Raw genomic sequence first — 13,688 nt, 5'->3', positions numbered from 1 at the left:
CTGGAACAGGCTGGACTGGGAAATCTACACCCACTTCAACAGGACCTTCTGGGAAAGGATCGAGCGAGACATTGGCCGGGAGCGCATGCGGCGGGAAGTAAAGGCGCTTCGGGAAAGGCAGGCGGAGCTGGCGAGGACCTGCCTGCAAGGGTCGGGCAGCGTGGCCCCGACGGACATCAAGGACTCTTCCCTGCAGCCACTGCAGCACGGCAACGCAAAGATCTTGGGCTATAACCTCAAGCAGGGCTTGGACAAGGAGACGGAGCGCACGTGCCGGCGGCTGGTGACCCCGGAGCTGCAGTACAGCAGCGCTCTCTACAAGAAGCAGTTTGCCCCGAAGCCCCCCCAGACCCACCAGCCCGCTCCTTCTTGGCAGAGCCGTGCCCTGCGGGACAGGCTGGAGGGCACCCAAAACTGAGCCTCCTGGCCCCCTCCAGGCATCGTTCTCCAGCTGCCTTTGCTGAGGACAGCGAGGGGCTCGCCTCCTGGGCCGGGGGGCTGCTTCTGCCCCGGGGTGGGCAAGCAGGCTGGGACGCTGCTGCCCACGAGAGCTCCTGGCCGCCCGCTCACTGTGCAGGACTGCGCACAAGCTCTTGGGTGCCGCACGCTGCCGTTGCTGCGGAGCAGGACGGGCTGCGCCGGGGGGTCCCAGGGGCTCGGCACGACACGGCTCTTCCAGGGCAGGTCCTGAGCAAACGGGGTGAAACCCCCGAGGGGCGGCCGGAGCCTTGGAGGCGGCGATCCGGGGCTCGGCGCTGCGCAGCACCGGCTCCAGCGGCAAGAAGCAGAAGCAGGAGGGCAGTCCACGTCCTTGGCCCCGCGCCGGAGACCGCAACGGCGCGGGGCCAAGATGTAAATCAGAGCTGTGGAGCTTGATTTACAGCTTGGGAACAAGTCCGTCTGTCCAGCTGTGGCTCTCCCCCACTACGCCTTAATGCTACTGTGCTGGAAAAGCAGCCTCTTAATTAAAAATAACAATTTCACTGTCACTCCTATTAAGGTTCCCCTTAATTACATCAGTCTGCCTAGTAGACGATCTCCCCAGCAGCCCAAGAAACAGACCTCAAACATCTGAAAATGTCAGGGGGGGGGGGGGGGTGGAATTAAAAAAAAAAAAAAAAAAGAAAATCAGCAGTTTTTGCCCTGACTCTGTGGTTGCACGCTGCCTCGGACGCTGCACTCATACGCTGTGTTTATAGGATCAGCATCTGCCCCGGAGCCGACGCCGCGGTGTCAGGCTGCCAGTTAAATACCCACGCGTCCGGGAGACGTCTCGTGAGCATCAATTCAGCCAGACGTCCCGACCCACCGCTTGGAGCGGCTGTAGGAATATTCGACGCTATGCCTGGGGAAAATTACCACAAGAATGGGTTGTGGTGGGCTAGCCAACCTTACTTTTCACATCCTACACTCACCCTCAAATCAAAAGCAGAGCCAGCAAATCAGTTTGGACAAACGAAGGCCCCGTCTCAGGATTTTCAGCACGATTTCCAAACCAAAAGAGGTTCAGAAAAAATTGCCGGGGGGATGCGAGCATCCCAGGCTCTCCCCTGGGCAGCCATGCGGAGCCTCAAAGGTTTCGGTTTCCACCCGAAGATGCCCCGTCTCCTGCTCACAGTTTCACCAGGATAAAAGCTGGGCTGTGTTCCCTCTGCCCTTCCCGGGAAGGCACTGGGCAGCACCGAGCATCCGGCCAGGCACGATGCAGGGGCATCATTTTGGGGGCGTTGTTTGTTCCGTAAAGTTTCATCTCTGAGGCACGTCCACGTATCGCTGCGTTGGTCCCTTCCCTCGTCTCTCCTCTTGGGATGTGGTGTGGTCGCACGGTCTGCAGAGGTCCAGCTCCCCTCCGCGTTCCTGGGCGGTCTCCGGTTCGCCCCAGAGGGCAATCCCGCATGGGAGCAAGGGAGACGGGCAGCCCACGGGCAGCGTAGCCAGCCTCATTGCCCAAAAACCCACGGGGGGGGCGCAGGGCTGGCACCCCGGGCTGGGAGCCCCGCACGTCCGGGTACCAAACTGGCGCCTGACACCTTCCCTCCGGATTTCAATCAGGTGCCACTTCCCTACTCGCCGTGTGCAGCTCAGTAAGTAGGAGCAGATCTTCCCCGCGCAAGCTCCTGCCACGGTGACCCAAGGCAGGGACACTTGTACAACCAAAGCATCGCGTGCCCCCGCGCCCGCTCGCGCAAAAAGCGCAGCCTGCCCCGGAGCACGCACCCCGCCGACTGCTCCGAAAAGCCGTGGTGCATCAAGAATATATTCAACTCGGGAACTTTCTGCCCAGAGAGATCCCGCAAAATTGAATGTTTTCTGCAAAATGCAGGAACCGCCCGTTTTCGGCGGGGGACACCTCTGGGCAGCAGCTCGGTGCCCGGCCGTGCCCAGCAGCCCCGCGCCAGGAACGCTGCGCGTGGGGTTGCCTGCTCTTCCCCGTGGAGAGACCCCCGGGGTGCAGCACCCAAGGGGTGCCCCAGCCCCCACATTGCCCGAGGGGAGCCCTGTTTACCTAAGCAGGGTTTTCCACCCAAATCACCCCCCTTCCAGAGCAAGCAGGACAGAGTCGGTTTGGACGACTCCACGGCATCTCCCATTTCCCGTGATCCGATGGGCTGATTCCCCCCCCAGCCCCCCGAGCTCACAGGAACGACATCACGCACCTAAACGCCAATCACAACGTTTATTTTTATTTCCACAAACCGTGATTTTATCTGTAGGAATATTTCACATACATCGACACGGAGAGGACGCCCTTGCCCACCCACACTGGCTCTGTACCGGCTGCCTGGGTCTCGTTTTTTAACCACAGACGCTTCGCGCGCCATTTCTTGGTGCCCTACAGCACACGAAACCCAGGCTACGCGCTGCGTCCACGGAGGAGCAGGGTCTCCCGTGGCCAGTGAACTCTCTTGCCCTGCAGCATTTTAAATTCCTCTCCAAGAGCCGCCAGGTTCAGCCTGTGCGATTCAAGGACCACAGTTTAACTCAAAGAACGCCAATTTTTGACTAATATTCAGTAATTCCAAAGATCAAAGCCTGCTTCCTCCTCATCCCAAGTTTCCAAGGCGGTTACTGGCTTATGCTTTGTTTTTATGGCTGCAAGAGACCCAGTCGGATTATTTCAAGTGTTGCATGATGCAATAACCCGGGCGTTGCTCAAGCCTGCTCAGCGTAATGGTCCTGACTTTCTGTAAGCTTCCCGGCAATACAAGACAACCACCAATTTATGCAAAAGCGTTGGGGTTTTTTTCCCCACCGAGCCAGTGAAGCGGGCGTAAAACATTTCAAGCTCTCCAAGGGAAACTTTCAAAACTATTCCCAAAGGAGCTCGGGGATGCCGACATCCCGCGAGGCCGGCTTGGCCGATTCCTTTGCGATGCTTTAAAAAAAAAAAACAACAAACAAAAACAAACACACGCCTCGCGGTAAGGACCGAACGGGCAGGACGGATGCCGGGCGGGACAAGCAGCAAAATCCTCCGTGCTGGGAGACCGACTCCCAGGAGAGGGGCTGCAGGGACTCCCCGTCCGCGGCTCAGGCGCGAGGCTCGGCGCTGCTCTTCTCCCCTTTCCTCTGCCGCCGCGGTTCGTCACCCCCCGCGCGCGCCGCCGCCTTTGCCTTGGGTACCTTGTACTTGCTCTTCCGGCTGTAGAGGAGGTTTTTCTGGAAGAGCCGCGGGATGTTGCCGCGGTACAGCACGAGGGCGGCGAGCATCCCTGCAACGAGAGCGCGGACCTTTTCGCTGCGCTGCCGCGAGCCTCTCCGCCCTCCCCACGGCCGGGCGGAGGTTTTCAGGCCCTTGCCACAAGCCTCATCGCGACCAAAGGGTCGCTCAGCACCACTGAAGTCCCCACTGAGAGTATCTGAGACCCCCTTTCTGTATTCCTTTAAGGAGAGTTTAACCGTTGTGTCCTTGGTGTCGTAGCGAGGCTTGTTTCGACCCAAAAGGGCCACAATCCACGTAGAAACGGGATTAAAGAGACGGATAGCAAACGGACGACTGGAGTGACAGGGAAGGGGGACAGAAAAGGTCGCTCGCCACCGGCAAGACCCAGGTTCAGCCCTTTGCCAGGAACAGCTGGTGTCACGGCCAGCGTTTCTGTCTTGCCCATTGCCCCCCGTGCCAACCCCTGCCCGCCAGTAGCCCCCGGGCAGATCTCACCTGCGAAGGGCCCCAGCCAGTAAACCTGGACGTAGTCCCAAAAGCTGCTCCCCGAGCAGCGGAAGGTGGTGGCCGCGGCCAGGGCAGGGTTGAAGAAGGCCCCCGTGAACGGCCCGGCTGCGTGGGAAGAGAAGCACGGCCGTCAGCCTCGCTTGCCTCCTTTGGGGGACGGACCGAGAGCTGGGCCGGGAGACCCGCGAGCCCTCCTGCCTGCCGGGGGCATCTCTGCTGCTGCCCAGCTCCAGCAGCCGCTTCTCTCGGATCCTGTAACAGCAGCACACGGGGAAATCCCACCCTCGCCGCCCTGAGCTTTGCGGGACCGAGGGGTTGCATTAGGGGAGGTTCAAAGAAAGGGCTTCCCGTCTTGGGGCAAGCTATGGCTTCTCATGCACTGGCATTCCACCTGCTGCCTAGATATCCTAAACTGTCGTCTCCAACCCAAAACAAATATTCCCCAAAGTAAGCGGACAACAAACGTCTTAATAATCGTTATTTCTCCAGTCCCAGGAGAGGAAAAAGGGACCGCTCCTCCCACCACAAATTAGGTATTTTTCTAAAGGACTTAGAAAAAGAAAGGCCGGTGCTGCTCACCTGTGTAGGTCAGGAAGGTGACGGCCGCTGCCAGGGCAGGGACCCGGTACATGGGGTGGCTCTGGTGCAACTTGTAAAGGACCAGGTGGAAAAGGAACGAGCAGGTGCCTTCCACAAAGGCGGCGTGGCGCAGAGAGGTGCGGATGGAGGAGCTGCACTCCGACGCTATCAGGTTTTGGATGAGGTGGAAAGGCGTCAGCTCCCAGGACCAGTAGAGCTTGGTGACAGCCCAGCCCACCCCCGTGCCCGCACCCTGGGCCAGCAGCTTGGCAGCAGTTGCGGCGAGGTTGGACTCGCGGAGCAGGAACTCCTGGAGAGAGACGGTCGGGTTGGCAGATGCCCCATCGAAAGAGGCGCCGTGAATCGCGAAGAGGAAGAAGAACAGAGTCAGGACCACATCTGGGCCAAAGCCACCACCCCACGGGCCGATCTCCACCAGCATCCTCAGCTCAAGGCAGCTCGTGCACAACTGTAAGGAGCCAGCAAGTTCTCTGGCAAGGCAGCCATATGCTCCAGGAGACAGAAGCCTCTTTGAGATCCGCCTGAGAGCCTCGCACACCCCGACAACCAGGAAAAAAAAAGCAACGGAGACGTTCAGGCCAGCCATAGCCAAGGCTGCGCCGGTGGGGAAGGGACTGGGAGCAGCAGAGAAAGCTCCTGCACCTCCTCTTTATAAACCCGTGTGTAAGCAAACGTGGCGCAGCGTGACGGGCTTGGGAAACACCGCACGTGCCGCCCTCTCCTTTGCAGGGCGATGCCGGCCGCCACGGGGAGCCGATGGACCCGCCTGCAGCTGGACCAGCAAGCGGATCCCGGTGCTATCTGCCCTGCGGCTGCGGAGCCTCCAACCCCCAGCGTTCGCACCTGAGAGCCTGCAGCAGGTCCCCGGAGCAAAAACCTTCATTTCGTTTCTACTTGGCACCACAAAACGCCCCAATCCCAAAGCCTGGGACGTGAGGGGGACTCTGAAAGCCAGCAACCCATGCAAGGAGTTCACATTTCTCCAGGGCTGAGCCACTCTGACCCAAAGAAAAGTCCGTCTTTGGCCAATTTTAAAAGCCCATCTTGCTTACTGCTTCCTATCCCTGTCTTGAGTAAGACCTCACCTCGTTTGGTGGCGGTGGCACTAATTGCACGTGCCATTGATGTGCAGGTAGCATTCTAGCGACGGTGTCATTTCACATCCTCCTGCCGCTAACACGTGTACCGAGGACAGGACCCTTCCCAGCTCCACCAAAACCACCCCAGGGTGCCGTCATTACCTGACTTCGGAAACCCACGCCACCTAAACCTCTAAATACAGTTGGGTTACACCTTTGAATACACAATGGAGCTGACAGCAAGTGTAGATGACGAAATACGTTTGCTCCAGCAGTTGCATCCCCTGTGCCAGCTCCCACCAGGTCGCTGGGGACCCCCAGACTCCCTCCACTGGGGTCTGCAGGAAGAAAGTGGACAGCGAGCGATGGAAAGCACAGGAGCAGCAGAGGCCATGGCAGGAAGGGTGGAATGGGGCGGATAACGTCATGTTATCAGGGACTCAGGGTTAACAGAGCATAAACAACTCGTTGGGTGTCCTCTGGGTCGCTCTGCAGCAGAAATTACACCACCCTGAGCTCGCGTTTCCCATCCCTGCTGCGGGAATAGCATCTCCGTCATCACCGGCATGCTGCAGGGATTCAGCGCGCCCAGGGCGTGCTCTGCTATCACGGGAACAAGAGGAGGGACGTACGGCGAAAGAGCTGCTGGGCACCGGGGCCACCGTGCTGGATACACCATGCCCAGGGCAAAGCCCGGTCCCGCGCCCTTGCAGGCTCCTCTCACCGCCCCATCGCATGCAAGGAGGCAACGGCTTTTATTAATGCCAATTTATTTCCCCCGTCCCAACCATTTATAAAAGAAATTGCCAGGAGACACAGGCTTGAAGCACGCTTGAGCTGGGGATGAGGCACTTAATACAGTTCCAGCCGGCTACAGCAACACAGACCAACCCGTAAAAACAGGAACGCACGCTTCGAAGATGTGGGAGGTGCTCGGCCTCTGTCCCTTACAGCCCTTGCCACAGCAGAAAAGAAACATGGCATTTTGGGAGGGCGTTTTGGGGAGGTCTGTGAACATCTCAGCATCTCCTCTCGTAACACCCTCCCTCCTTTCACCTTCATTCCCACAGTCATCACTATCACCAGGTGTCCATCCGAGAGTGGTTTTGGGAAGGTACCTGGTCCCCAGCGATCGCCGCACACAGAAAGGTTTCCACTTTGGAAACCTTGGGAAGCCCAAGCAAGGAGAGGGACCACACTGCGACAGCCAGAACCGCCCTGGTTGGTTGGCCTGCCTGAAAAGGTATTGTAACTTCAACTGTTCTTAACCCATTTCTCCCTCCAGAAGACAGGATAAGCGTGAATCTTTCACCTCAAATGAGAAAACGACCTTGCCTGAATAAAGGAAGGTGAAACATGCTTTAAGAGACTCATGAAAGTTGTATTTTTGGTCTCATGAAAATTCACGTGTCGAAGCTACTCATCACTGCAGAACAGACCACAAAAAAATGTAACATCACCATCCAATTAGTTTCTTTCCATCTCTCCTACTTTTATTCCTCCGAAACTCCCACCTTTAGAAACCAAACTACAAGGAGCCAGTGACACCAACCCAAAGCAAGTCACTGGCAGGGAGCCGCCGGCTCGTGGGACGCAGGAGGTGACAGGTCCCCTCTGGAGAGTGTCTCAGCCACTGAGCTGAGTCCATCCAGATCAACAACAACAACAACAAAACAAAGGCGAGGGGGTTAAAGACATGCCCCTTCCAGTAAAATTCCCACCTACTCTTACAAGAGAAATGCCAAAGCCTAAAAATCAAGTGCATTCTCATCCCCTTCCTCCAAACACAGCTGTGACATGGAAAACACTGTGATACCCGGGGTAAAACTGGAAAAACAAAATCCCAACATCTCTTCCTTCCCACAGGAACCGATTTTTTCCCCTTCCCCTTCTCAAGCACTTCAAGAGCCGGGCCTTCAGAAGTAAATGTTCAGAGCGCTTTAAAAACTATTTCCCGTCCATTGCCTGTAAGAATGCCCACGGCACATCCTGCAATTGTGGGACGCTGAACCCGGGCTGGAAAGAGGAGCTGGGAGCTGTTGCTTAGGAGGATAATTACGGGATCCGGTAACGCCAGTGACAGGCAAGCGGCTCGTTTCCCACCTCCCGTTAGTGCTGGCAGCAGCAGGGGCACGCTGCAAGCTCTGTACCGCAGAACGTCTTCAGTCCACTGCAAAGGTGAAACCAAGAGTCCCTGCACAGCTGCTCTTCTAGAAACAAGCCTAAAAATTCAGATACCCGCACGGAAAACCGCTTTTCCATGGCTGGAACATCAGCGTCTTTTCTAAACCAAATTTGCTTTCAGGGCTGTCAAGAACGACAACAGCTTAAAACGCAGGTTTTCAATGGGGTTTTTTAGCCACAGGATAGGAACAAGCTGGGATTTCCACAGTTAAGTAAAATAAACACTCTCCAAAAACACTGAAGTGTAACAAAATCTGAACAGAACCACCCCGGCTCCCTGCCGCCATGCTATTTTCACCCCCAAAGAGGTAATAGCTACAGCTGAGCACAGTTGTAAGGTTATTTAAGGAGAATTTTACCGGGCAAGGAGGTGGACAAGAGCTTTCCAAGAGCAGCCACCTCTTATCAGCTGCTGCGACAAGGCAGCAGAAAGCCGGCAGCAGGTTTTGTCCCACAGGCAGCCAGACGGAAAGGGCTTGAGGAGAGCCACCAGGTAATTGGGCTTTGCAAAAAGACCCGAATCCTTAGAACAATCATTCGCTGGGAGGAAAAAAATAACAAAGATGGATCGCCCTCGGCTCTAGAAACCTTGAATTCAAGGGAGATGCTTGTCCCTAGGCAGGTCACCCCTGTACCCAGCACGGGAAAAGAGCATCTCTCTATCCCCCACTCCAGAACACCCCGTGGAGACACCCTGAGCCACAGGTCAGCATCTCCTCCATCGATCTGCACTTACAGCGTGCCAGATTCATCATTCACAAGCCCTTCAAAAAACACCAGAAACTTGAGTCTGTGCATTGAGACATAATCTGCGCATTGAGACACACCGGCTGCTAGTCCAGCCCCACCCTCCTCTCAATACATCTTCTCCAACACGTCTTCTCCAACGCAGAAGTCTGGTGGCCTTTTAGCATCCTAAAGAGAATGAGCAATCATTAACTTCCCAGTGGGCAAATCCCATGAAGAAAAAAAGAAAAAAAAAAAATCACTCCCCACAGGCCATGTCACTGATCAGGTCAATAGGTAAATGGGGTTTGAAATGAAGTTACCGTGTGCTGGAGGATATTCCCCCTGCAGAGGCTGGCTGGCCGAACGGGGAAAAGCGGTAGCCCCATTGCGATCGGGGAACGACAGCGTGAGAAGCTGCATCAGCACTGCCCTCCTCCCTCGTAACAGACTGCAGGTAGAGAAGTTACAGTCAGCAATTCGCAGCTCTCGCTTGTCGGTATTTTCCCCCTCAAGAAAAAAAAAAAAATCCTTCCTTAGGCTGGAGTTCAAAGCAGGGAAAAAAGCTCTCGGAAAAACCTGCTTCCTCCACACATCTGGGAGAGCAACATGAAGAATTCAGCTGAGCTCAGCACACTTTCATGTACCTTTCTCACATGACTGAGGATGGCTATTTTTATTAAAAACAAACTTCAGAGCAAAATGCACGTTATAAAACCAGGAAAAAATGCAGCTGTACAAACCCCTGGGAGCAGGCATTTGCAGACAACTGCTGTGCTCGCGCACGAGCCACACGAGCCACACGTATTGCACCGAAAGCCAGCACTTTTCTTCAGGCATCGCTGCGAAAACACTAATTAGAAATGAAGATCCTCAGTTTTCAGCCATCCTGGTTTTAACCCGTGTGTTGCTGGTGCAGCCTGAATAATTGTGCTCAGCTTTGTGGTAAACTCACTGCAACCAAAGAGCAGCCCTGAAAGGGAGAAATCTTTACCCTCTGACTTTACTATCTTGAAGAACGTTTTAAATACCCAATCTTGAATAAACGGATCCAAAAAGATAGCGCTGCTCTTGGTTTTCGTCTAGGCCAGGTACATGCAAGGGATGAGCAAGTTCATACAAGACTTAATAGGGTTTATCAAGGACTAGCAACTTTCAACTTGTGCAAACCCCATTCAGCCAAAACCCTGCTCTCCTTCAAGCAGCACAAGTACCAATATCCAGATAATTAGTGAGTTCCACTGAGCTCCTTCTCCCCCCTCTTGTCAACCTCTCCCCCCATAAATTAAATGCAAAATCACTTAAATGCAGTGTTAGAGAACATCAGTTTAAATGCGTAAAGGGTCAATTATGTATAAAGACAAAGATACTACATCAAATTAATTAACCTGAAGAGGCAGTGCTTTGTGCAAAACAACATTCTCATGTCTGGTTGAAAAGGCTTCTGAAGACGAGTGGTTTCTTCATTTCCCTTTGTCAGTGGTATGAGCAAAGCTTGTACAACATGCAAGAAAGGGGAAGAGATCATTTCCCAATAACACACGGGAAACACACGACATGATGAGTCCTTGACATTCACAACCGAGACAGAAACTTCATCTGGATTTCAACTGAACTGGTCTCAACCCCAAAGTAAATCCGTTTCGATGTCCTTTTTCTTTAGCTAGACTGCCACACCATCACGCCACAGCATTTTTTTGTGGTTTCGATGGAAAACACGAGCGAGTCTCTGCAGCCTACCAACAGGCACCATCGATCTCATCCCCAGTTGCAGGCGAGCTGTCGACATTCAGCGTCCTCGCCCCGTTCGGCTCTGCCGGTCAAACGCTGATCAGCGGAGACAGTGCAGACCCAGGAGACGCGTCTTCCAAGCAGGCACCAGGGCAGCTCATTCCCTGCGTTTCCGGTGCCGTAATGTTTATATGCAGCATACTGGATGATATTCACGGTGCAACAAAGCAGTCTTGTTCGGAATAGTTACTGGAACACCATCATATTGCCACGACCGCAGTTCACTGGTCCGTCGGTCCCACCCCAGTCACTACCAAAAGGCTACCCTACGGCGAGTGGATGGTGGAAGACGCGACTGTGATGAGCTAGGCTGGTCTTTGCTTTGCTCCCTTCACAAGAAGAGCGAGGGATCTCTCTTCCACGGGGGCTGGAAAAGGGTATTTCAGAGCTGCTCTCCTCCCATCAGTGACCTGGAGCATTTTGCGGGAGGCATAACCATCTGCCAGTGCGCGGCGGCAAGGAAAGCGTGCAGTTAGCACGAGGCTGATACAGACACTGATGAGTAATAAAATTCTAAAAGAAACAGGACAGGCTAGTATAGCATAAAATGATACCCACCATAATTAAAGCATTCGAAAGAAGCTTAAATCGCAAATACATTCTGTTAATCTCTAAGACATCTAAACATGTACTCTTTTCAGCGACTCTTGTCTTAGAAGGTATAAACTCGTGACGGGGAAGGGGGGAAAAACCCAAATGTTTTTTAAAAGTTTATTTCTAGCCCTGAAAGAACAGTTATTAAACAAAGTCAACAAATACAGTAGTTAATATTGCAGTAACAATTAAATAACATAATGGGATTAAATTACACAAAAGGCAACATTAAAATCTGAAGACAGTTAAAAAAATAAAAAGAAAGCTTGCACCTACTTCCACTTCCATTGACAGCGTGAGGAACAGAGGGGAAAAACAGATCAGACGTTTATTTATTCAACTCCAGCTGGAGAGACCATTAACAACGTTCTTGCTCCCTCCCCAGCCCACCCACCATCCCGCCTGACAAAGGGACCCAGCCTCCAGCCCCACCTTTGCACCCCCCTGCGCCAGAGAGCCGGGGGGAAGCCTACAATTAGTCTCGTTAACACCTAAGGCAGGTCAAAGTGCACATTCCCAGCGCCATGGTTGCTTTGAACGAGAAGTCCTGTTTATCCTACGGTAACAACAGTATCCCAGGAGTCACACGTTCGCTGCACACTTGCACCTCAGCCGCAAGCTGCCCAGCTCCGTACACCCAACTAACCGCACCACCGTACGTCACACTTCATACGTTATCGCACGCGTACTTGATCCTGACTCAGGATCTTACGCTGGCACCCGAGAGCGAGCGAGACGTATGGGAGTCCCAGCACTTCCAGATGCAGTCCTTCCCTTATCATCATCTACTCAAACTCCGGCTGGTCTCCATCTGTGAGACCTAGTGATACAGCAGAGTTGAACAGCCCTTAAAGGGATGTCTTAAGGACATTAATCTGCTCCCATCAGGGAAAACAAACACAAAACCAAAAACAAAAAAAACCCAACACACAGCTTGCATTTCTTAATCCTGCAGACTCATCCGGCTGACATCGTTAGAAAAGCGATGCCCGACCCACTAAGACACAAAAGCACAGCGTGGCAACCTTCTCGTGGCTCTCCTCTTCTGCCAGCTCCATCTCTGACCCTAATTTCTGGCAGCGGGGGAGTGAGAAACCTCACCACGTAACAACAAAGCTGCTGGATGGGGAAGGGGAGACATGGACACTTCTCAACCTCAGAGCTAAACATCTTTCCAGGTCACACAGCAAGTGCCGAAATACGTTTTGGTAACTTCTGGATTGGGCCAATTGTTGTGTGCTAGGATGGCTGAAAGTTTGGAAATCATCTCCTAAAGTAAACTAAATTGGACAAATTTTGTAATACATGTTTTAAACCATTCTCATTCATCAATAAAAGTGAACTAATAAGTTAAAATTACCTATGATTTCTTGTTTTTCTATTTTAAAAAGATTAAATTTATCGCAAGTTATCTTACTGTCTAGATTGTGCCATCAAAAAAAGAAAGAAAAAAAATAAAGAAAAGCTCCCAGTTTAACTCTGGCACAAGGAGTTTCGCAAAGTCCATTGCCAGCAACGGACAAAGAAGGAATCATCAGTAAAACGGGTTGTTTTTCTCAGCCAAGCATCCTCGCTACTCATTTGATCAGGGAGCCGGGGGCATCGCCGTTACAGTGTTTAGTGCCCATGGCTTCTAATACACATTGCCTGGGAAATGCATCTAGATTTACTTGCCTGGAATGAGACAGTTCCTCGAATTTAAAACCATATCTATTCTTACACTTACAACGAGAGGGATTTACTCCTTTGATGAAGCAGTTAACATAATTTATCCAACGTACATTTTTACCACCACCTAAGAGCAGAATGCAAGCTGAACCACGACACTGCAGTGCCCTGCACAACGAGGCGTCTTGTTGGTACCACGCCATTTCTGAGAAACCAGTGAGTCACAGCAGGCACTGCGAGACCGTAGCCCCGCTTTCCCTCCATCGTCAACACAAAGAGCCTCCGCTGTTCTGGCCGGCCGCTCTCAGCTGGAAGTTGGTTTTGTCATACCTTGGCCACCAGTCCCCAAAACATAGTTATCTCTATCGCTATACAAATACCAAAATTTTCTGAAAAATCACTTCTATCTTCTGCCAGCAATGTTTGTAAAAGTGTGCAAAAAAGTTTTATTCAGGGTCCTCCGTCCATACCCAGTCATAACCCTATCTCTGTCCCAGGTCCTGCCCCACTGGGAACGCAATAAAATCCCACTAAAGTAATGGTTATTCTTTCACAGAATCGTTTGGCACGTTGTAACTACAGTTGGCTCTTCGTTAAACTGCTGGGGAAGTTGAAATGCATAGACTGTAGCGCTAGAAGAAGCCGGAGCACAGGCTCTTCTACACTTGCCCCTGGTAACACCCCAAGAACTCAACCACTCAAGTTGCCCACTGTCTTTCAGAGGGAGGCACTTTTTCTTGCATTGAATGTTTGACTTCAGCCACTCTAGCTGGTACAAGGCCTTTAGTGAGAAAGGATCAGTGTGACACATCACGTCTCCTCAGCCTCGAACTAGCCGGTCAAATAAGCCCCATGGATGTCTGATGGCACTGTTC

The 13,688-nt window shown here is 53.0% G+C and overlaps 1 protein-coding gene across 1 annotated transcript; it reads right to left on the bottom strand.

The window, feature by feature from the left end:
- Nucleotides 1-3,182: 3,182 nt before the first annotated feature.
- LOC309407884 (aquaporin-12-like) lies at nt 3,183-5,357 on the bottom strand (the record flags this gene model as incomplete). Its single annotated transcript, XM_082003543.1, has 3 exons — nt 3,183-3,713; nt 4,160-4,276; nt 4,751-5,357. The coding sequence occupies 3 exons, from the start codon at nt 5,355-5,357 to the stop codon at nt 3,532-3,534; spliced, it is 906 nt and encodes a 301-aa protein (XP_081859669.1). The 3' UTR covers nt 3,183-3,531.
- Nucleotides 5,358-13,688: the final 8,331 nt, after the last annotated feature.

The sequence above is a fragment of the Phaethon aethereus genome, assembly GCF_964289735.1.
Source record: "Phaethon aethereus genome assembly, chromosome: 9".
In the NCBI taxonomy this organism is placed as follows: Eukaryota; Metazoa; Chordata; class Aves; order Phaethontiformes; family Phaethontidae; genus Phaethon; species Phaethon aethereus.
This window is presented reverse-complemented; position numbering and strand designations above follow the sequence as displayed.